Source organism: Hemitrygon akajei, chromosome 23, assembly GCF_048418815.1.
Source record: "Hemitrygon akajei chromosome 23, sHemAka1.3, whole genome shotgun sequence".
NCBI classification, from domain to species: domain Eukaryota; kingdom Metazoa; phylum Chordata; class Chondrichthyes; order Myliobatiformes; family Dasyatidae; genus Hemitrygon; species Hemitrygon akajei.
The window spans coordinates 30,949,456-30,974,937 of record NC_133146.1 but is presented as its reverse complement, the minus strand read 5'-3'; the positions used below and the strand labels follow the sequence as shown (position 1 = coordinate 30,974,937).

Genomic DNA, 25,482 nt, shown 5'->3' with positions numbered 1-25,482 from the left:
CCTCAATACCTCCTTGTGCAATTGGATCTTCGATTTCCTCTCTTTCAGACCCCAGTGAGTTTCGATTGGTATAAGTTTCTCCTCCACAATCCCCATCAGCACAGGTGCACCACAAGGTTGTGTGCTTAGCCCCCCCACTCTACTTGCTTATCACTGTGATGCTAAGCACAGCTCCAATAACACATTTAAGTTTGCTGTCATTAGCTGAATCAACGGCGGTGACAAATCGTCATAAAAGAGGGAGATTGAAAATCCGGCTAAGTGCTGCTACACTAACAACTACAAACAGATTATTGACTTCAGAAGGAGGTAATCAAAGGTCCACGTGCTCTCATCAGGGGATCAGAGGTGGAAATGATAAGCAACTTTAAATTTCTCAGTGGTATCATTTCTGAGGATCTGTCCTGGGTCCTGAACGTTAGTGCCATCATGAAGAAAGCATGGCAGTGCCTCGACTTCCTTAGAAGTTTGCAAAGATTCAGTATGGTATCTAATCCTTTAACAAACTTCTTTAGATGTGTGGTAGGAAGTGTATTGATTGGTTGCATCACAGTTTGCTATGGAAACACCAATGCCCAGGAAATGAAAAGCCTACTAAAGTAGTAGATACAGCTCAGTCCATCGTGGGTAAAGCCGAACCACTTTGAACTTTGGTAGGAAGGAACAGGGCTTGTTTTTATCTTGTTGCTTTGCTGTGTTCTGTTTTCTTCTGCTGAGCACAGTGGACATGCTATGTTGGTGCTGGAATATGTGCTAACGATTGCAGGCTTCCCCCCAGGATATCCTTCGTGTGTTAGTTTAAACAAATGATGAACTTTACTGAACATTTCAATATACATGTGACAAATACACGTAAATCTGAATTTAAATGCTATTATTTCCTCAACTAACATGTACCTTTTGTAATGATCAAAATTGCATCAATCAGCTGGACAGGCACCAACCCAGCAGTAAAGGAGAAGAGAGTTTAATTACTGTTTGTTCACACCAGCAGGAAAGGAGTGTAGGAAGAGTGTTAGGTTAAATTTTGCAACCTCCACGACTTGTGGCTGTGGGTTTTTACCTTAAAGCAAGACCTTTCACACGCTTAATCGCAACAGTTTTGGCAAGGCCCACAGTCAGGCACAGAGAAAGCGTGAACTGATCATTCACCATCAGATGTTGGCAAATGCACTGCAGTCATCTGAGTGATGGTTTATTCTCTCAGAGTTGTAACTAAGGAGTCACTGGCAGACCAAACCTTGGGGTATAGAGCACATTGAGTTTAACTTGTAGCAGGGCAAGGTACAAAGAAAGTGAAGGGTATGCTAGTGATAGCCTTTACATTGAGATTACTGTTATATCTCAACCTCAAATAAAGACACTTCAATACAGAATAAGGAATTATTGTTTGTTCTCATTTACAGATAAAATCACTAGTCTGCACAGTGGTGGTAATCAATTTACCTGTTTATATTAATAGATAGAACAGGGAAGACTGTGGTTTATATAAGAGTGATCATTGTCAAAGATTTTCAGCTTAATTTGCTTTCCAAAGAAAACTGCAACAACACAAAGAAACTGCGTATCTGCTTTGCAATATGCATTTTACTTGCATACCACAATGTAGGTTGTTACATTCCCCTAAACAATGCTAGATTAAGTAAGGAATGCAATAATGATAATCATAAAATAGTGCATGCTACATATGCTAACAGCTGAAGGTCAAATAATTTGTACTGAATTTTCCTACAATCCAGAAAAATACTACAGGTACTGAGAGCCAAGCATGGACAAGATAGCGGCCACATCTGTCCATGGTGGACATATTTGGAATTGTTAATGCCTCTCAATTTCATTAGTAAACATGGTCAACAATGTTATAGAAAATGTTATTGAGAAGGTAGTAAAGTTGAAATAATGAAAATTGTATTTTTTCATCATTTTAAGTAACATGAAGTTCAAACCAAGAGGACAGCATGGGCAAAACTGGAGAGATTAAGATCAAGAACAAATGTTTGTAACTGAGCTTACAGGAAATTTGGCAGATCAAATTTTAACAATTCTATTGCAGATATGTCCCTTGAGGTCCTAATTTATTTTCATTTATAGATTTAACATAAACTTTTTTCGGTTTTTTTCTGCTATTGTTGAAGTGGAAACACTAGTTTCACATCTCCTGCCTATGATTCACTGAATATTATGGATAGGATATCATAGATCAGGAGAGAAATATTTTTGCTGAACAGCAGCAGTGAAGTAGAAAATTTTAGTGGAGGTGGAGTTAAGATGGCATTAAACGGCGACTCCTTTGCTTGCATCTTTGGAAACAGCTCAATTTCCATCTTTAATATCTTCATTTATCCTTTTCAGGATTCTTTTGAAGACCCCGATCTGGAGTTACATGCAGATTTCAGTTCTTTGTGGGAATGGGACCCGTTCTTGGGGTTTCAGGACCGGTCGTTGTTGTTCGGCACGCCAAGGGTTCGGCCTAAGAGTCGGCCTAGTGTTTGGAAGATCTTGAGGCTCTGGAGACGGGTGGATCAAGGGTTGGTGTCACGGCAGGAGACTCATGAGTCGTCTAGGAGGCCGGAAAATCTTTCGCTGTGGGCCCGAACACCCGAGATCTTTGCAATCTTCAGGCACAGAGCTCATAAAAAGCAACAAAATGGACTTTTTAACATCGTAAACAAGCAGGTTGTTGTTATGTCTCCCACTTGCTGTGAAAATGGGGGACACCTCCCTCTCCCTTATTAGGGAGAGAGAGAACCTGCGGTTTGTAAAATGCGATAGTCTTTGGTGTAACTGCAAGGTCTGTGTCTTTGCTATCTCCAAGCTCATGCTTGTGCTAGTAGGCGGTATGCATTTTTGCCAGGGATGGGAGGGGGTATCGTTGCCTTGCTGTCGCTTACGCACGGAAGGTGGAGAGCTGAGGGGACTTTGGGGTTCTCACGTTTAACTGTCATTCATTCTTTGGGGCACTTCTCTGTTTTCATGGATGTTTTGAGAAGAAAAAGCAATTCAGGATGTATATTGTATACATTTCTTTGACAGTAAATTGGACCTTTGAACCTTTGAACTTTTGAAAATCCAAATTGTTTTTTAAGTGGAGGTCCTGCATAACAGAAACCGATGACATTACCAGTCATCATGGTCTGAACATTTTATTGCAAAGTGAAGTATTTTCACAGAATCCACAATTAAAATTGATCTAAAAACATGGACAATTTAATTACTACATCTGTTCACAGTAATCCAAAGCAGATTTGAATTGTTAATGTCCCTCAATTTCATTAGCATTAATGGTCAACAATGTTAGAAATTACTAAATAGATTTGGGTCCTCTGCTTGAATCAGAATCAGTTTTATCATCAGGGTCTTATATGAAATTTGCTGTTTTGTGACAGTACACTGCAGTGCAAAGATATAACATTACCATAAATTACAAAATAAGTGGAAAAGTGCAAAGGAAAAATTACACATAAAGTACTGGGGAACTCAACACCAGTTTTCAATGTTATAGTACCATACTGAGGCTCCCAGACTATTTTATGACAATTAGTATGCATTTTAACTATAAATATGTGATAGATCAATGGTATGACCCTTGACTAAGTTGAACTTACCTGTATTACTTAAAGTGGTTCATTCCCCCTGAGCCACTTCCAGGAATTAAAGCAGTGAAGATTCCAACAGTATAATCATTTTTTTTTCCCTTAAGTGCAATTTCTTGCTTTTTAATCTATACTATTAACATCCTCAGTACTCAAAGTAGTTTGCTAGCATTTATGATACCATTATAATGCAGAGAATGACAGATAATATGCAACTAGCAGCAGCATGTACCTACCGGATCTGTGAGCTCAGGCAAACTGGCCCTGTATGTAAGGGGACGGCAATCCCTTGTGTTATTGACCAGTTCACATGGAAGGAACTTTGGGCCAAGATCATCTCCATCCAATACATCGACTGTTAGCGTAGTTGTGCTGGTTCTTCTGTTCCGTGGATTTGGAGCTCGGTCCTGTGAGTCAAATGAGAAAAAGATTTGAATGTGTTACTTAAATTTAGATAAAATGTATGCCATTGAAACAAGGCAATGGGGCAACTGGCCTGTGCTGTTGTTTACCTTTACATGGTCTTCCCCCTCAAGTAACTATCAGCATGATCTACTTCTTTCATCATCTTGCATTTGTCTGACATGTTCTTGTTATCTTCCTTAATTATTCCTAGTGAAAGCACGTTCTGAACTGGCATATGTTACATTTCAAAATACTTATTATCACTGAGTACTTCTGCAGCAAAATGGCTTTGGAGTTACTGCTAGAATGATTATCATTAGCATCCACTTTCAGTGCATACAAAACTGATGGCAATGTTTGGAGTATGCACAAGTGTAGTCAAAGAGATAAATCCAGCAGTAGCTGTCAGTGAGTCAGTGCTCCTCCACAGACTGAATTGTTTTGCTAACTCTTTCAGTAATCTGAGAATTTACAATATTAAGAACTGTTCTTACAATAGAAAAAAACTTCGGAGTATTCCACTTAATTGCAAAAGTTTGGAATGTAATTACTACTCAAAATCTGGCTAGTTCTTAAAAAAGATGAGAATATGAGGATTGTAATTTCCTCAGAAAAATATTTTTTATTTTGTATTTTTAAAGTTCTTTGTTTCATCTGATCACAAGTATAAAAGTAACATCTATATTTGTTAAATAGAAATTAAATAAAATATAAGAAAACATGGTTAGATGCTCACTTCAACTTTGGAAAAACATTCCGAATAAGAGAAAAATTATGCTTTTTCCTTCCTGGTTTGAAATCCGTGGGAAATCATCTGTGAAAAATTGGCTGCTAATCTAAGCTGATGACAACACTCTTTCTGGATGTCAGGAAGAGCCATGAATTGATGCCCAATGGTTGGAAGAGGGAAGACCAAATTATGAAGGTTGCTGTTGCTCTGCTACAGTAAATAAGCCACACATACTATATTTTTATTTCAACACTCTCCAAAAAAATTTCTGCTGACACCTTATAGACGTGATATTTTGCTCAGCTAGCCAGTGTAGTTCCAAATATCTTTGTCAATTGTGGTAATTCTGATTTACTTCTTCTTCATGCTGTGAGATGTAATTAAAGCAAGAATAAAAACTCACTATTAGTTAAATACAACCAAACTAAAGTGAAACAAATCAAAATTTTATCTTCTATAATTGCCATGATAATCACTGTCAACTAAACCTGCTATATCTTTTATCCTTGTGCCTTTAAATGTAACCCTTGAGTTGTTTCAGTCCCTTGTGTAAATTAGTCTTTTCTCCTCCCAAATATCCATTCACAAAATCCTTCAATTATATCAGAAATCTGCTTAGGAGAGCTAAACCTCTAATCTAACTTTTGGCCATAGTTTGATGCTTGTCACCCACTTCAAGCCCCGAAAGATTCATGATTTAACTTGAAATTAGTGGCAATTGTGTTACATTAAAAGCAATCCAAAGAGTATGATGTTTTTGGTCTGAGCAAGCTGAACACAGAGCCTTTATCAATTTTTCCTCTATCTAACCCAGCTGCCAAAGGAGAAGTATTCTGGGCCCAATAACACCTGTCCAATTTGCAAAGTTCAAAGTAAATTTATTATCAAAGTACATGTATGTCACCATATCCTACCCTGAGATTTATTTCCTTGCAGGCATTCACAGTATATCAAAGAAAAGCAATAGAATCAATCTACATACAAATTCTGGAAAACAACCAACATGCAAATGCAAAAAAAGTAAACATAACTAAGTAAGTAATATTGAGGACATGACTCCTTGAAAATGAGGGTTATAGACCCAGATTAGTATTGAGATGAGTGAAGATATCTGCGCTGGTTCAGGATCCTCATTGTTGAAGGGTGATAGCTGTTTCTGAACTTGCTGCTGTGGGACTTAAGGGCCTTGTACCTCCTCCCTGATGGCAGCAGCAAGAAGAGAACATGGCATGAATGGTGAAAGACCTTGGTAATGGATGCTGCTTTCTTGTGGCAGTGCTTCTTGTCAATGTGCTTGATGGTGGGGAGGGCTTTTCCTGTGATGGACTGAGCTGTATCCAACAGTTTTTAACGGTTTTCCTTTCCTGGGCATTGGTGTCTCCATATCAGGCTGTGATGCAACCAGGCAGATCTAAATATGCATTTTGATAGACAAGTCAAAGAGTGACACACCCTTTAATAATATCTACAGATAGTTTCAGAACAGCTAGGAACCTAAAATGAGCATGGAAGGCTTTAAAAAACTATCTCAAGAGCTAATAGATCAGAATTTTGGAAGTGAAACAGAGAAAAGAGATTTGGAAGAAGAGTGGGTAGTGAGGTTTTATGATTATTGTCACCATAAACTAGCTAAATCTAATGGGCTGGTTCTCTGTTATAATTTCTATGCAATCTGCCCCAGCTTGCTATGGAAATAGGCAGAATGATAATTCAGCATTGACTAAATGAACCAACGGTCCATTTCTATTTTATAGTACTCTACGGCTCTATGACAACGATGAGTTGCCATCAATTCAAATCATGCCTCAAAATTAGCACTAGCTGTGTACGCCATTCAGCATATGATACTTGTTCTCTTTCTCAGTGTTACTCTTAGGAGCAACAATGATAAATCTATTTCTCCATATGAACCAGATCAATTCTCTTCAGATAAGGGAATGCACTGCAGGACAATGTCAAATTTGTAAGAAAAGCAGAGGGTCACATTCTGTAGAACGTCTAATTCAACATTGGACAGCAAATGAGTTCAGTATTCCTGCTCATTGAGGTGTGACTGAGAGTCTTCCATATTTTTTGAAGGATGATCAAACTAGGAAGGTTTTATTGTTCAATCAGAAATTAGATTTTATTCCAAAATATGGTTCCATACCACGGTTATCCCCTGTGCTGCTGCAATATTGGGAGATGCAAGGGTTAAACTGTGCACCTGTCTTAAGTTGACTCAGGAAGCCAGTCACATTTCTCATAGGACAGGCATTTGGTCAACAGTTCCTATATGGCATAAAACTAGCTTTTTCTCAGGGGATGGACTAATGCCTTGAAAATTAGGCAATCCTTCATCGATGCAATGAACAGCTTTGACTATTGTGACAAAAATACATCTTTGCCATGGCAGGTAGTTTGATTTTATAACACTTTCAGACATAGAAGCAGACTTAGGCAATTCAGTTCTTAATAATGAAACAAAAATTCTTGGAATTTGGAAGGCAAAGGGTGAATTGTTTGATGTTTTCAAGAAATTAACCAGAACTAACTGCATAAAATTGAAAAAGAACTATTTTAACAAATGAGGGAGTCTGGCAGCAAAGGAGCACATGGCTTAACTACGGCTTTTTGGAGTGATATCAGGAAATGTTTTTTGTATGCACTGTGTGGTAGAAACTTCAAATTAACTTAGGCATTTAGCAATTGTTTATATTTAAGTGTGAGACTGGCAGAGTTTAGCTGACCAAAACCATTGAGGGATATGAGGAAAAGTTGAGTTTATTGAGTTAAGTCACAGATTGTACACAATCTTATTTAATAGCAGAATTAACTCAAGAGGCTAAATGCCACTTCCCTGTTATTTTAAACATAATGTTAATTCAGATTTGGATGAATGGATTTTTAATGTCTTAAATGCAAAGTGAAACAATCTCTTCAAAACTCCCATTTCCAATTTTAACAGAGGCAGAACAAAATAGCAATTTACTCATGGAAACAGGTCTGGTCATTGAAACATGATGATGTTTCTGCCTACCATCATCTTCACAGGTGTTATATTTTTAACGACAGTTGACTAGTTTGTTGCAAGTTGGAAAACACAATGATAGGCAGAAGAGCTAACCTTGAGAAAGATGAATGTTTGTGGTGCAGAAAGAGGAAAGCTGATCCACAGGAAACCCTTACTATCAGTCAGCCTCATCCCAGCAATCTATCGCTTCCTCCCATGAACACCCTCGGTACCTTACCCTCAATTCTAAACACTCCTAACCTCTTCTGCATTGAGGATTGCCTCAAACCTGTCTCAGTGTATCCATCTGGTTTTGCAATTTTTAAAGCAGCCAATAAGTCCTTCTGTTCAAAAGGCATCAATCAAAATATCACCCAGCCTGTCTGTACGTGGGAACCTTCCAGCAAAATCATAGAATGACAATATGTAACAATTGCAGCTTACATAATATTGGACATCCTCCCTTTAAGAATTGCAGGACAGAAGAAAATGTTCTTGTACATTGTGATTATCATTACTGCATAGAGACTTCCAGCGACCTTTTACCTCTGTAGACAAACCCACTGTGAGAACGGAGATGCAGGACACTGCAGATGCTGAATAATGAAGCAAGAAAGAAACAAAATGCTGGAGGACATGTGATGAGGATGTTAGGAGAATTCAGGGTGACTTGGATAGGCTGGGTGAGTGGGCAGATACTTGGCAGATGACGTTTAATGTGAATAAGTGTGAGGTTATCCACTTTGGGAGTAAGAACAGGAAGGCAGATTATTATCTGAATGGTGTAGAGTTAGGTAAGGGAGAAACACAAAGAGATCTAGGAGTCCTTGTTCATCAGTTACTGAAGGTGAATGAGCAAGTGCAGCAGGCAGTGAAGAAGGCTAATGGAATGTTGGCCTTTATTACAAAGGGAATTGAGTACAAGAGCAAGAAAATCCTTTTGCATTTGTACAGGGCCCTGGTGAGACCACACCTGGAGTATTGTGTACAATTTTGGTCTCCAGGGTTAAGGAAGGACATCCTGGCTGTAGAGGAAGTGCAGCGTAGATTCAAAAGGTTAATTCCTGGGATGTCCGGACTGTCTTATGCAGAGAAGTTAGAGAGACTGGGCTTGTACACGCTGGAATTAAGGAGATTGAGAGGGGATCTGATTGCAACATATAAGATTATTAAGGGATTGGACAAGATAGAGGCAGGAAATATGTTCCAGATGCTGGGAGAGTCCAGTACCAGAGGGCATGGTTTGAGAATAAGGGGTAGGTCATTTAGGACAGAGTTAAGGAAAAACTTCTTCTCCCAGAGAGTTGTGGGGGTCTGGAATGCACTGCCTCGGAAGGTAGTGGAGGCCAATTCTCTGGATGCTTTCAAGAAGGAGCTAGATAGGTATCTTATGGATAGGGGAATCAAGGGATATGGGGACAAGGCAGGAACCAGGTATTGATAGTAGATGATCAGCCATGATCTCAGAATGGCGGTGCAGGCTCGAAGGGCCGAATGGTCTACTTCTGCACCTATTGTCTATAACTCAGCAAGTTAACCAGCACTACTGAAGTGAAATAAGAGAGATGCTCCACTCCTGACCCCTCCCGTATACCCAGACCTCCTCCCTTATATGGTTCCATGCTCCAGCTTCCTTTCATTATCAGATTTTACCATGCTCAGCTGTTTGTTGCCTCCACCAATCACCCAACCTCTATTTCCACCCTCTCCTCTTCCATCTGCCTATCAACACCCTTCTGACCCACCTGCACCTGCACCTATCAATTGCCAGCTGCTGCTCCATCCCTTCCTTCCCACCTTTATATACTGGCTATCTTCCCTCTGTCTTTCAGTCTGGATGAACCATCTCAACCTGAAATGTCAACTGTCTATTTCCCTCTACAGATGCCACCCAACCCGCTGAGTTTTTCCAACACTTTGTTTTTTTGCTCCGCTGTAAGAAATACTGCTTTGCACAATTAATGCCCTTTAATGAATATATTTCCATCTGTATGCCAGTAGACAAATGGCAGAAAGAAACTGTGATATGGTGACTGAAGTGTTGGCTGATGAAGCAATGAAATTTAGACTTTGGGGCTTGAGACCATATGGTAGGTGCGAGAGCTCCCATTCTTTGCTATATGTGGGTGTGTGCCAAGAGACAGCAATATTGTGATTCAGTTAAGTGAGAGTGCATAATGATTAACGATGCCAGAGCAGATGTACTTCCAGACAGTTAACCTGCTAAAAGAATGGAGCAACAGAGAAGTAGTTTGTGTTCTGGATGTGTGGGATAAACTGAAACTGACGAATGTTACTCTATTTTACTGGTCAAATGGTGAAAATCCTGTACTGTACCATGTTGCTTTCAAATGTGTCCCTGGAGGGAATGCATTATGTTCAGGCACATTGTAATCCGCTGAAAAATGGAATAGTTGTCTAGCATCGGATCTTTATAGAAAATCAAAAAATGGGAAGAACGTTTTAATACTTCTTAATGAAGCGAATATTGTGAGCAGATAATTGCAGTTTTGCAGACTTGAAGGATTCAATCATCAGATTCCTGGGAGGGTGGTTTAAATTGAGGAAACAGCTATTACACAAAGCCAGATTAACCTAAGCAAAATACATTGATACATACAAAGCCACAGAAACACGGTAGAGATGGATGACCAGGTGCTAAATATGGTGAGAAATAGGTATATAATGCAGTTCAATACATGGGTAAACAGCTGATATAGGAGGGAGAGGTTCTCAGATTTATGGATTAGCTGCCAGCTGGGATGTATACAAACATGATGGTGTGCATTTGAACTGTAGTTTTCTACTATTGAAAATAGTTTTCTACTATTTTTCAGGAAGGTTAAACTAGAGTGACAGGGAGATAGGACCAACAGCAGCAGGGTAACAAGTGGCAGAGCTGAAGGCAACAAAGATGGTGTGATAAGTAAGACTGAAAGGAAGTACAGTCGGCCCTCCTTATCCGTGAGGGATTGGTTCCGGGACCCAATCCCTTATTAACCTGTTTCAGTGCGGTGGGTTTTAGGTCAGCAGAACCCCTGACCTTATTTAACTTGTCTCAGAGCGATGTTCTTCAGGACCCGGCGGAGCTCTGAATCTGCAGTGTTTCTGTTCAGGAAAATAATCGCAATCACGATTGAAAATAAAATGGAAATAATAAAGTGATCGGAAAGAGTTGAAACGCCATTGGTCATTGGAAAAGCATTCGGCTACAGTCGGTCAATGATCAGAACAATTTTAAAGGATAAAGTGAGAAAGGCCCTGCCCCGATGAAAGCTACAATTATTACTAAGAAATGCAGTGGTTTAATTATTGAAATACATACACTTCTTAAGTGTTTCATATCCATAGAAAGGTAAAATATATAATATTTTCTAAGACATTTAGGCATCCGTCAGTCTCGTGAGACCATGAATTTGAACCTTGGGAAGTTTCCAGGGCACAGGCCTGGGCAGGGTTGTATGGGAGACTGGCAGTTGCCCAAGCTGCAAGCCTTCCCCTCTCCACGCCACCGATGTTGTCCAAGGGAAGGGCACTAGGACCCATGCAGCTTGGCACCGGTGACGTCGCAGAGCAATGTGTTGTTAAGTGCCTTGCTCAAGTACACAAACACGCTGCCTCTGCTGAGGCTAACCAGTGACCTTCAGGTTACTAGACCGATGATTTATCCAGTAGGCCACACGCCAACACTTTCTAAGACAAGAATTTGACTAACTGACGCTAAATAATACTGGATGTAGCTGTTCTGACTTACTTAGTAAGAGAACTTCAGATTTTTCTTGATCCTGATCCACGATAAACTACGCACATCCTCCCATATACTTTAAATCATCTCTACATTACTTATAATACCTAATACAGTGTAAGTGCTATGTAAACAGTTGTTATACTGCATTATTTAGGAAATAATGACAATAAAAAAGTCTGTAGATGCTCGAACAATGAGTGCTGGAAGAGCACTTCTGGGTTTTCTCGATTCGCGGTTGGTTGAATTCACGCATGCGGAACTCGCGGATAAGGAGGGCCGACTGTACAGTGAGGGGCAGGCTGGTAGACGTGATGGGACTGATGGGCTGAAATATGTTTATTTCAATGTTAGGAGTACTGTAGGTGAGGAGGATGTACTTAGGGCCTGGATCAGTACATGGAACTAAGGCTTTATTGCTATTACAGAGATATGATTATGTGTGGGACAGGACTGGCAGCACAATGTCCCTGGGTTTTGTTGTTTTAAATGTAATGAGTGGTTAAGAGATAAGAGGTGGAGGGGTTGCATGACAGTTAAGAAAGAATGTGACCATAGTACTCAGAGAGAACACACTGGAGGAACTTACTGATCTACCCTCTACGTTTTCACCAAATTGTTGATATATATCACAAACAACAGATGTCCCAGCACCAATCCTTGCAGGACACCACTGGTCACAGGCCTCCAGACAGAGTAATGGCCTTTCATGTCTTCTATAGGCAAGCCAGTTCTGGATTGCGTCCACAGACGCAATTTGGATGGAGTTCAGAAGTAGGATATGGGTAATTATACTGATGGAAGTATACTACAGGTCGCTCCAAAAGCCACTGAGAGATTAAGGAACAGATGTGTAGACCGATTATGGAAATATGCAGAGATAATAGGGTTGTCATAATGGGTGTGCTTAGGGGCAGACAACATGACTTTGTGCACAGAGGTCAGGCCTAACAAATTTGGTTGAGTTTTTTGAGGAGGTGACAAAGGCACTTAGTGAGGATATGGCAGTAGACGTTATCTACATGGCTGTCAGTAAGGTATTTCTCAAGGTACTTCATGGAGGCTTGATTCAGAACATAAAGATACATAGGATCCAGGGTGAATTACAAGTTTGAATCCGGAACTAGCTTGCCTATAGAAGACATGAAAGGCCATTACTCTGAATGGAGGCCTGTGACCAGTGGTGTCCTGCAAGGATTGGTGCTGGAACATCTGTTGTTTGTGATATATATCAACGATTTGGGTGAAAATGTAGATGGGTAGATCAGTAAGTTTGCAGATGACACCAAGATTTGTGTACTTGTGGATGCTATAAAGGACTACAAGAGAATACAGCAGAATATAGTCTAGTTACAGATAAGGACAGAGAGGTAGAAGAAAGGTGTTTGAGATGGGCACTTTTTGGAAGTCAAATGAAAGGAGAAAGTATACAGTTAATGGTAGTCTCTTTAACAGCAGTGAGATCCAGAGGGAACTTGGGGATCAGTTTCATAGTTAACTGAACGTGGTTGGGCTAGTGAATAAGGTAATAAAGTAGGTATATGGAATTCTTTCCTTCATTGGTAGAGGTGCTGAGTATAAGAGTAAGGAAGTCATGCTGTAGCTGCATCAAACTTTAGTCAGACCACTCTTGGAGTAATGTGTGATGTTCTGGTCATCCCATTACAGAAAGGATATGAAGACCGTGGAAAATGTGCACAAGAGGCTTACCAGGATACTGCCAGGATTAGAGGGAATGAACTACAAGGAAAAGTTGGACAAATTTTGGTTGTTCTCCCTAGAGCATCAGAATTAGAGGGAAGATTTGATGGAGATTTTTAAAATTATAAGAGGCAGAGATAGGATAGACAGTCAGACTTCTCTCCAGTGTAGAAATATCAAACACTAGAGGATATACTTTTGAGGTTAGAGGGCAGTGTGAGAGACAAGCTTTTATTTTACACAGAGACTGGACTGAGTTAACAGGGCAATAGTAGAAGCAGGTGGTTTGGTGGCATTTATAAGGCTTTTATGTAGGTACATAAATATGAAAGGAATGGAGGGATATTGTTGATACACAGGAGGAAGCTGGCATCAAGATTAGTACAAGCAAGATCGGCACAACATTCTGGGCAAAATGGCCTGTCCATCTTTGTACTGTTCAATGTTCAATGAAATGTTTTCCAAATAGAAAGGAGCATAACAATGTGGATTAGAAATTAATTTCCACAAATTATTCACAATGACGATCTCTGCAAAGTCAGGAAGCAGGTCAAGGCTGAACACTAGGTCCCCTGTTTGTCATTTATCAAGATACTTATCCTTTGTGCTTATTTTTCTGAAGAAGTGTTAGTTGATCATGTTTCAATTACTTTTGAAGACCATAAACATGTCAAAAATGATCTGAGTCACAAATCCTAAAACGATTTCATTTCCAGGAGACATTTCCATATAAGTTTGGAAATGATATACTCTGGCTGACATTGACAAAATAATTAATGTTGTTCCAAAACTTGTTTTTGAAATCTATAAAAGAAGCCATATACATAAACTAGATTTCAAAGCACAATTATTTCAAAATAAATGTGTCACTTCAAATTGCCTGACGAAAATTATATGCACTTTATTTCAAGAATTCAGCCAACTGCAGTACTTACTTTCTGGTAAGAGAAATTGCATTATTTTCTAAGAGAAAATAACTGTCACTGCTTTACAATTACCTGCAAACTATGTTTGCTTAAACTCTGTGCACAGTTCTGATAATTTCAGATAACCACTTAACATTAGATGATCTTACAACATCAATTAAACGGCATCTAAAATATTAGTCTTATCAAACATCCAGCCTATTGGACAGTATAAAATCGACAAAATATAAATAATGCTAGGAAAGCTATTCAAATAATATCTTACATTGGCTTGAACAATGACATAGTAACGTGTTTTTTCTTCATAATTTAGTCTTCTCCTTAAGACCACAGCTCCTGTTAATGAGAGTGGAATGTCAAATGTCCTGCCAGATTCCTATGAACACAAAAAGACAAGTTCTAGTTTACACAGTACCCCTGTCAAATGTTATTCAACCACATTAGCAGCATTTTCGTTCAACCTTTTGCACCAAGATCTAACAAAAATCATTCCTTTGCTTCACAGCAACAGAAAATTAAAATAGTATTTTTGAATATAATTTTATTAATGGCTTACTTAATTTTAAAATGCAATATTTTATTAACATGGCATCAAGAGAATCTTGTTCATTAACTTTTGGCAGGGTTCGATTTAAAACTACATAGTAAAATGAGGCATTTGTCATACTTAGCAGGTCAGTTGTTTAAAATGCAGATTGATATTTAAAAACAGGGTTAATTAACCTGCTACACCATGAAGACTGCTTTACTTTTATGTTTGTTACTACTCAAAAAGGATTTCTGCTTACAGCAACAAATAATTTGAAGTAAACTTTAGGCAAAGTGTAAAATAATATTGTTGAATTAATACATTTGACATTGGTACTTAAAAATATAATTACCATCATTTTGACAGTATCGTTTTGTTTGAGCTCATGAAAAAAGGAAACCGCCAGGCTATGTCTAACACTCATCTTTGCCAATATATTTATTTTCTGGGATTCAATTTAGAAATATCATGAAAAAAACTGAAGAGTGAACACTTAGTCAAAGTCGGATAAATGTTCCAAATGAGCTCCAGGATTTCCTTCAGGTTTCTCATAAGCAACTACTGTAAGCACATTTATCCATCCATTCATGTTTTCTGCCACAGTCAAAACAGTCAAATAAGGAGAGAAAACATTGGGAATTCCAGTCAATGGGTAAGTATAGACATAGTCCTCTTCACGTCTTCTTTGCACATAGTTTATTTACTATAGAATAGTAATTTTTTTTAAATGACAAACTTTTGGAGTCACAGAAAGACTGCAGATACCAGAGTGTTACACAAAAAGTGCTGGAAGAATTCAGCAGATCAAGTAGACTGGAGATGAACAGTCAATGTGTCGAGCCAAGACCCTTCATCAGGGCTGGAAAGGAGAACCACAGTGAAATGATGGGCGAGCATGAGCTTGCAGGTGATACGTGAGTAAGTGGTGGAGTGAGGAAGCTGGAAGGTGATAAGACAAAGAGGCAAAATGCTGAAAAAGATGGAATTTTATAGAAGACAGAGGAGCATGGAATAAAGAGCAGGAGGTGGAGATCCAGAGGGAACAAACTTGATGATGTTCAGCTCATGGGAGAGGGAGGAGGGAAAAGAGAAGAGGTAATACCACCAGTAGGATAAGGGAAAACAAGAGTGGGGAGTAGTGACAGAGTGGAGTGGTGAGTGATCACTGGAAGTAAGAGAAATCAAGGTTCAAGATTGTTTAAAGTCATTTACAGTACACAAGAATAAAGGAGAACAAAATAATTTTTATTCCAGTTCTGATGCAGCTTGAAAAACACAATAAAATAAAGAACACAATATTTTAAAAAAACATAATACATATAAATATATAAGATAGCTCATATACATATTCACTGTACGTCCATAAAGTGATGCTGAATATAAAATAGTAGTGAGTGAATGTCTCTCTCTCTCTCTCTCTCCCTCCCTCTCCCTCTCCCTCTCTCTCTCTCTCATGTCGGATAGGCTGGTGCCAGTAATGTGTAGGGCAGTTTTGGATACTTGTTTTAGAACCTTCCTGTCCACCACAGAGCTGCTTCTGTACCATGCAGTGTTGATGCTGTTAAGTTAGAGACTACCAAAATGGCATTGTTTCCCTTATCCACATTTAGCCTCAACTTGGCTCAGATCCTGACGTGATAACAGACACAGCAAAGATGCTCAACAGTGCTTGATTCAGAAGAATCTTTTGGAGCATGTGCTGAGGACAGTTATCACAGAAGTATGCAGCACAGAGAAAGACCAATTGCTTCATCATGATTCTGCCATCTCCTTTGAAATCTATTAAATAAATTATGCCCAATTCTTTCTCTGCACTTTTCCTGTAGACTTGCAATATCTTCCCTTTTATAAGTTCTCTATTATATTTGTCAAAAAATCTGTTTTCAACAGCAGTATATTTTAGACAATAACAACCTGCAGTGTAACAGATGAATCATCTCCTTTTTAATTCTTCCACTATTTATTTGTGTTTTATCGTTGTTGGCCATGCCAACATTTGGAAGTAGTTTATGTACACCAACTCGACGACAATATTTGATTTCAATCATCTTTATCACCTCTCTTCAACTTTCATTTCTCAAGAGCACAATCTCAGCTTCATCACACACATTGATGAGTAAGATTAAAATGTGGTATCTTCTGGTAACAATTCTTGATTTATTTATCTAAGGGCTTCCTCATTTGATCTGCCGACATCCTCCCCGCAGCATGACGTCCAGAAATGGACACTATGTCCATGGTAAAGCTAATTAGAGACTTTATTAAGTAATTGCGGGATTATATGTTCACTGATCTAAATTGTGTTTCTGGAGATTAGTAAAATCAATTTATTTATTTGATTTCTTGTGAGTGTCTAAACCAGCAGGGCAGAACCTAGTAACGATGGTTCTAGACTACTTTAGAGAGCTTTATGTTACAGTGTTCTCCATGGGAGGTAGAGGGGGGAACCCAGAAACATTAACCATGGCCCACAAGACATGCCCTCTGTTCAAGAGGGACAGACCATGGAGCTACCATGGACTCTTCACCAATAATTGGACATCAGTGGGTTATCGCTTCTTTGTAAACTGCTTACCGAAATTGACTTAAACTCAAAAAATCTGAACAACCAAGTATTTTCAGTGTAAGCTGCACTTACCCTCAGCTGCACACAGCCCCTCCCTTCTTTTTTCCTCAGGAGAACACTAACATTCTCCCAAACAAAACCTTCGGTATAAATCCAGAACTTGTGCATATTTGACTTCATCATTTTAGATCTCAGCACGTGTGCTTGTGATGCAGCTGCTCGCTAGTTTTTCATGGTACGTACCTTGCGGTGCTTGTGCACATGTCAATAAAGTCGATTAGATTTGACCATTTCCTATCAGGTATTTACCCACAAAAGCTATTTTCAGCATGTTAAAATCAGAGATAAAAATAAAAAGTGCTGGAAATAATCTACAGGCAATACAAAACCTGTGGAGCAAGAGAGAGAGTTGATACTTAAAGGCAATGAAATTAGGACTTTTGTCCCCACATGAAAAGAATAAACCCACCATACTATACTTACTGGATCATTTGGATTATGTTGAATAACATATTCAATCTGTCCATTAGGGCCATCATCGATGTCAGTGGCTCCATTTCTTCCAGAGAAACCGGTAAAAATGGTTGTCCCAACTGGCGTCAACTGCGGGTGAATCAGAAAATAGAATACCACAATCCATCTGCTACAAAATATCCAAAATACACCGTTAAATGTTAATGGACAGTATGAAGGAAATGTACCTGAATGATTCAAGAACCCATGGAACACTATTAAATGGGCCTGAACCTATATGTAAAGCATACCTTCAAGTCATTCAGGATCTGGCACAACTCTATTGGAATTGAAATCAAAGCATTTACTAAGTATTTGAAGCATTCCAAGAGGGGGTAGTGCAGGCATTGAGCTCACATCCGTCTCTCAGGAAAGAGAAGAAAAGCATCCAAAGCCTGAATTTCTTGGATGTTGAATATGAAATTATAATATGACAGAACAGGAGTTGATGACAACTGTAAGCAACAACATGGAAAAATAATGCTGAACAAAGAAATCATAAATTCCACCATGAACCAGCTGCAAAAGGAGGAGGGTTGGGCATGGGGCTAGAAGTTCCATCACATAAAAACTCAGAGCTACAGAAGCAACAACAGAAGCTCCAAAGATCTCATTCTTGGAACAAGAAAGATCTTCACCCAGTTTACCCAGTTCTGGGGCAGCCTATGCCCCAGTAGGGGTGATTGCCTTAAGAAAAGAAGGAAGGAAAAAAATCATAGGAGTGGATTTCAAAAATAGGAACCATGAGACTAACACAAATTAAAACCGAAAAATATAAATATGAAAAGGAACATCAACATAACCAGGCCCAAGATGAAGATCAATTTAGTGGTGGAGAGGATAAGCAAGGTACTAAGTGAGCAAGTAGTATGTTTTCGTTGGAAGAATTATCACTCTTGCATGAAGAAAGGATATAGCAGCAAAATTAAATATGGTCAAATTAGATATTTAGAATGAAAACCATCCTCAGCACAGCTTTTTTAGAGTGAGTGAGATATCTCCTAGGCTACAGGAGGTGGAGGGGGTGGGCAAAGGCAAAAATTGAGAGGCCTTCAGCCATAGTCTTCTAATCCTCCTTAGGTGTGAGAGGACTGGAGAATTGCAGATGTTATATTACTGTGTAGTATAGAACCAGCTTCAGAATGGCTGGAGCACAGACAGTAGGGACAATGAGCTAACTGCAAAATCTGCTTAGAAATGTAGGAAATACACACATAACATCTACAAATTTACTGTAAGGTACTTTGTTGCAGAATGTATCCAATCACAATGTCAAGGCCTCACAGACCATACCAGTCAATGTACAGGCTGACCTAAAAGAGCCTTGATAACAAAAACTTTTGAAAAACATTTTTAACAGCTGGTTCAGTTACACGCTCAGCTTGTTAAGAACTTTGAATAATTCAGGAACATTTCAAATCATTCAAAATACAAGATTAGAAGGAAAAAAATTAACAAAAAAGTAGAAAGTGTTAAGGTAACCTTTCTTTGAGATCCACCAATGTGTAACCTGATTAGGGTGCATCACTATAAGAAATTTGAGTTGCTATGTTTTTTGTGGTAGATTTTCTCTAAGTTTTTCCCAATAAGAATACATTTTTTTGAGAAAGGATACAAAAGCAAGAGTGAATATGCCTACTCTAAAGATTAAAAATTAGCTTTGTTTGTCACATGTATTGAAACATGCGGTGAAATGTGTCGGTTACATCAAACCAGTTCAGCAGGGATCGTGCTGAGCAGCCTGCAAGTTTTGCCATGCTTCCGGTGCAACACAGCATGTGCACAACTTACTATCCTAAACCCTTGCATGTTTGGAACGTGGAAGGAAACTAGAATATCCGGACAAAGTCTATGTGGTCACAGGAAGAACATACATGCTCCTTACAAGCAGCAGCGAGAATTGAACACTGATCTGTAAAGCGTTGTGCTAAACTTTATGCTCCCATGCCTGTCTTGTGAAGAGTTATTACTGAAGTACGAGTCTGAGTTTCACTCCTGGCTACCGCTCCGCCTGAGCAGAATTAAATACATTTTTATTATTAATAATGTATATTTGTCACTACGTACATTATCTCTGGCTAAACCCATTACACATCCGTATAAAGAAAATAAAATAATAATATTGGTATTCTTCCATTCTTTTCTAGCCATATCATTAACCACACTTCCGCCACAGCAAAGTTCCCCATATGCTTTTATAATATTTGGTTCAATTTTCACCCGAACACTCAATTTGCCAACGAAGTCACAATCTAAAAGTAATTAGTATTCACCAAGAAACAATCAACAGATTAAGAACTTTGATTGTGTGTGACATTACTGCTAAAAAAATACAATCAAATTGTGATGGAGGAGATCTTCCATTGACTAGCGAGGCTCTTGATGAGACTTCTTGTGACATCACCTGCTAGTTAATCAGAGGGGCCAGGATAAGCGCAGAGTCACTCTGAGTGTGACAGGCTCCTTTGCCTTCAATTTCCTGACACCAGAAAGCCTCCTAACCGACATCAAAACAGTTTTACAGGTTAAACAACTGTAAATGCTGTGATATTTACATACTCAAATAATCAGAAATACTAAACCATAAAAGTACTACAGGTTAAACTAATTAAAAGGAACTAAATATATGAAGAGTCATGACAACAGAATTAATGACAGTTAAATCAGTTCAACTGAATCAACAGAAAAAAAATAACTTGCATGTACTGTCTCCGGATCAAACATTCCTTTCTAGTTAAGTCATTGGATTCACTGGACTTGCATCAGGTTAATCTGGTATAGATGTAAAGTGCCATATTCCCAGTAAATGCTGATAAATCTAAAGAAACTTGTTCTGCCTCTTACACCCCATTCCACCATCATCCTTAAGAAGCACAGTAGAACAATACCGGTGCATTGGAACATCTGAAGAGAAGGCAACATTTTTGACCTCACTCTAAGGTCCCAAATTTATTCCCTGTTAAATTTATAAAAGTTCAAAGTAAATTTATTATCAAGTAATTATTTGGCACCATATACTACCCTGAGATTCATTTTATTGCAGGCAGTCACAGTTGAACAAAGAAATACAACAGAATCAAAGAAAAACTTATGCGCAAAGAAAGACTGGCAAATGACCAATGTGCAAAAGAAGACAAGCAGTGCAAATACAATCAAGCAAAGAAACAAATGAATAAAATTGAGAAAATGAGTCAAAGAGTCCTTGAAAGTGAACCTATAGATTGTGGAATCAGTTCAGTGTTCAGTGAAGTCATCCATGCTGGTTCAAGTGCCTGATGGCTGTAGGAAATTAACCGTTCCTAAACCTGACGGTGTGGAACCTAAGACTCCTGCACCTCTTTCCTGATAGCAGCAACGAGAAGGGAACGTGGCCTGGATGGACGGGGTCCTTGATGAAGGACGCACTTTCTTGTGGCAGAGTTCCTTCTAGATGTGCTCAATGGTGGGAGGGTTAAACCACAGTTAGAAAAAGATCCCACTTAATAAATGCAAAAGCATCTGATTAACTAGTTGCAGTAAAATATTTTGTAGGCACTGGGAATATCATTCAATAACTTTGTTCTTCTGGCTCTGAATCCTTTAGAAGCACAATTCCACAGAAGGGAAGCACATCAGCTAAACATTACAAAGTCTGCAGACTTGGGACTCCATCCAAAAGGCAATGTCAGACCTAAGGAAATCCAATTTGAAGCTAGTGATATTAACATGTACCTGGCACGGTTGGGCATGAAAGAAAGTTAATCTTGACAAATGGCTCACCCTGAAATGCTTGAAAGGAAGAAAGATAATAAGAAGTTTGGCTAGTACACTGCTGCCAAGAAAATGACCTGAGGAAGCAGTGACTGATACAGTATGTCTTAATGTTGAAAATACACTATCCTAAAGGAAATGTTCATTAACATGCTAACCTCCCAAATACTGATGTGCACAAAAAGAATTTAGAGGGACAGATTTGACATTCAGGGCTTGTAAGTAAACCTAGGAAACTAATGCCTATTTCTCTTTTAATGTGTTGTGGGTCTCCATACCATTTTCAGAGCTCTACGTGTTTTCAATTCTGAATACCATCCTACCTACAGGACACAATACCCTTCAAGCTCAGCAGACAACTGCACACTGACTTTACAATAAAGAAATGCTTAGCAGTCGCCCACATGGAGCTGGTCAGCATATCATTAACAAGCACAGAGCGGGTGAAGGAAACAAAACACGAGCAGGTCCTAGTGGTGATGGCAAGAACAATAATAGCATCTTTTTTTAAGTTTGACCAAGTGTGAAAAACAAGTTTGCAATGGTAGTGCTGCTTCAATCTGTTTTGTTGACAGTATCAGAAAATTTCCTCTTTTGCATTGAACTGTAGGTCACACAAGCCATTGAGAGCAGTTCTGAGTCAGCTCCTATCAAAAGAACAAGAGCCAGAAGCAACTAGACAAGTTTGAGTGGAGCTGAAATAGTGCAGATTATCAGTTAAAGGCAGCACTGGATTAAACCAAATGACAAAAAGTCAGCACTTTTAGGGACACAAGAAGTACTAGCTAAGCAAAGGCCACTGCTGGTTACTGAGCACAGTGCAGTTCCAGGAGTTTCAGTCCTCATCAGCCTACTCACAGGGTCAATGCTTTGAGCAATAACACCCCAGTGCATCGTTTGCCTTTCAGTACACCAGCCCAGAACATTCGTCAGCAGCAGCCTATCACTTAACTACAAAGAAAACAGTTAATATTGTTAAGTCCTGTGGGAGGGCCTTCCATAATTGTACAACACTGTTGTGTTGATGGCTGTGGGGTAGGTGGCAGGGTTAAGGAAGAAGCCTCCACTAAAGATGTCATTAGACCTTTCAATTAGCTAGCTGTCAAACTGCCAAAAACAATGATTTTTTTCCTAAATAATTCTGACATTCAGAAACAGTTAACATCATGAGTCAAACCCTCACACCAGGCAACAGCGTTTCTGTTGGACTTTGCAACAACTTTCAAATGTTCAAGACTGGTAGAGGCTTCAGTTAGCAGTGGCACATTCTGCTGTAGTGTCTGTGCTGTCCTATAGTTAAACCTGGGCAGCATCCCCACTGAAGTCAATGTGAAGAAACCATTGCTGGACAGATGGAAAGTATTTAATTTACTCTCTTATAGTGGGTTGAATGGTCTTCTGTGTTGTAGTCATACAATGATTCTATTTAATTGTTTTTAAGCATGTGTGAGAGCTTTAGAGCTTTAAATCTTTTTTTCAATTTTTAACTTTTGTATTCTTAAACAACTTCAATGCTTGTTAATCAATTCATTTTCATTGACAATGCTGAGCATATGGATAGATAGATAGATAGATAGATAGATACTTTATTCATCCCCATGGGGAAATTCAACTTTTTTCCAATGTCCCATACACTTGTTGTAGCAAAACTAATAACATACAATACTTAACTCAGTAAAAAATATGATATGCATCTAAATCACTATCTCAAAAAGCATTAATAATAGCTTTTAAAAAGTTCTTAAGTCCTGGCGGTTGAATTGTAAAGCCTAATGGCATTGGGGAGTATTGACCTCTTCATCCTGTCTGAGGAGCATTGCATCGATAGTAACCTGTCGCTGAAACTGCTTCTCTGTCTCTGGATGGTGCTATGTAGAGGATGTTCAGAGTTATCCATAATTGACCGTAGCCTACTCAGCGCCCTTCGCTCAGCTACCGATGTTAAACTCTCCAGTACTTTGCCCACGACAGAGCCCGCCTTCCTTACCAGCTTATTAAGACGTGAGGCGTCCCTCTTCTTAATGCTTCCTCCCCAACACGCCACCACAAAGAAGAGGGCGCTCTCCACAACTGACCTATAGAACATCTTCAGCATCTCACTACAGACATTGAATGACGCCAACCTTCTAAGGAAGTACAGTCGACTCTGTGCCTTCCTGCACAAGGCATCTGTGTTGGCAGTCCAGTCTAGCTTCTCGTCTAACTGTACTCCCAGGTACTTGTAGGAGCCTCTCCAGCTATCAAGGCCCTACTCAGTCCTCAGCATCCACAGAGAAAGGCCTCGTAAGAAAATGGACCATGTTAATGTGCTCACAAACAAGAGAGAATCTGCAGATGCTGGAAATCCAAGCAACAGACATAATATGCTGACAGAACTCAGCAGGCCAGGCAGCATCTACGGAAAAAAGTACAGTCAACGTAACAGGCCAAGACCATTTGGTAGGACTGGAGAAAAACTCATCTTGAACTTTGAAGGTTTCCTTTCAGTATATCATAGATTGGGTGGTTGGTTCTCATCATGATATAAACTGTGAGAAGACTCTACAGCAAAGGCAGTAACTGCAAAAATACATTTGGTATTGACTGGACTAGCATTGAATGTATTGGGATTAAAGGCAGAATGCTTGTGAGCATCAAAAAGTTCAAGCAAAAGCAGTTAAATCAACATTCACTCACTTACTATTCGTTACGAGAACACATTTAATTTCACACATTGAAATTATGTAAGAGGGTAGTGACCAAATATAAATCATATAATGATACCAATAAAACATTATGACTGCACATTATAAAGAATAATTGCTTTAACATGCTCATCAAACTATGACCTGGCAAACAAAAATCATTCAAACAGATTTTTGGCTACAGGACAATGAAGGAAATAATTATTTTTGCATATATTTTAAAACAATTTCCATAAATAACAGCGCAAATGAAATTTGGCACATTGGATTTATGTGGGCTCCTATCAGAGCAATAATGTCAGACCTGGTCCCTCTTTCCTCATTTCCCTGTCAATCTGTGATCTATTCTCTCTCAAATGCCAATCAACTACCCTTTAATTGTTTTACTCATCTTCACTAAGAGGTAATTAGCAACAGTCATTAAGTTTATACTAACATGGTTTTTGGGACAAGGGAGGAAACATTACAAGGTAGAAAACAGAAATGGTGATGAGAGTTCTCCGTCCAAGTAACACCTGAGGTCAGGATATGGAGCTGTGAGACAGCAGTTACTGCTGTGCACTGTGGCAAATTATCCAAATAACTTCAGTTCTGGTATCTTGCAAGACTAACATAGTCCCCTACTGCACAGGTTCCATTGGGTCCATGCTCATGCTTTTGGCTTCTCATCCATTGCGCCTATTGCATTGCTTGTGTTGCTCTCTACTATCTTCTGTGGCAAGGCTTCTTCAAAGAGCAAAGATGCTACAATGGATGACGTTGAGGGCCACCTGGAGCTGGGAAAAAGGACCATGCTGCTGCAGACTCTCAGTTGTAAACTGATGATAGGTTCCTGAGACAGCAAGTCCCATTCTACTCTGCACTCTGTTCCAACACATATGATGCAAAGGTTTCATTCACCCAGAATGTTTTTATAATCCTCCATTGAACAAAATGAGGAAAATATATTTAATAAATGTATTAAATCCATTTCCGGCAGGGATACAGTACGCTTCTGGCCCAACGAGTCGCACTGCCCAAACCCCAGCTATTTAACACTAGCCTAATCACAGGACAATTTACAATGACCAATTAACCTACTAACCCATATATCTTGGACTGTGTGAGGAAACCAGAACACCTAGAGAAAACCCACGTGGTTACGGATGGAACATACAAACTCCTTCCAGACAGAGCCAGAATTGAACTCCAAACTCCGGAATGCCCAAACTGCAATAGCATCATCCTACCCGCTACGCAACCACACTGCTCCAGTGAAGAAGATGTGAATCCTGCCACCAAGACCCTGCATGGCATGGTCTTGGTGGCTACATTTCAACTCTAAGATTATGGGGTAATGATCATTTAT

At 39.2% G+C, this 25,482-nt stretch overlaps 1 protein-coding gene across 2 annotated transcripts in view; it reads right to left on the bottom strand.

Annotated features, from left to right (window-relative positions):
- pcdh15b (protocadherin-related 15b) overlaps positions 1 to 25,482 on the bottom strand; it is a 1,734,278-nt gene that overhangs the window by 588,661 nt on the left and 1,120,135 nt on the right. For both annotated transcript variants that reach the window (XM_073027317.1, XM_073027316.1), the window contains exons 11-13: positions 17,671 to 17,790; positions 14,358 to 14,468; positions 3,830 to 4,000 (exon numbers count right to left, since the gene is read on the bottom strand). In XM_073027317.1, the coding sequence (XP_072883418.1) occupies positions 3,830 to 4,000; positions 14,358 to 14,468; positions 17,671 to 17,790 (402 nt within the window). The remainder of the gene's footprint in view (positions 1 to 3,829; positions 4,001 to 14,357; positions 14,469 to 17,670; positions 17,791 to 25,482) is intronic.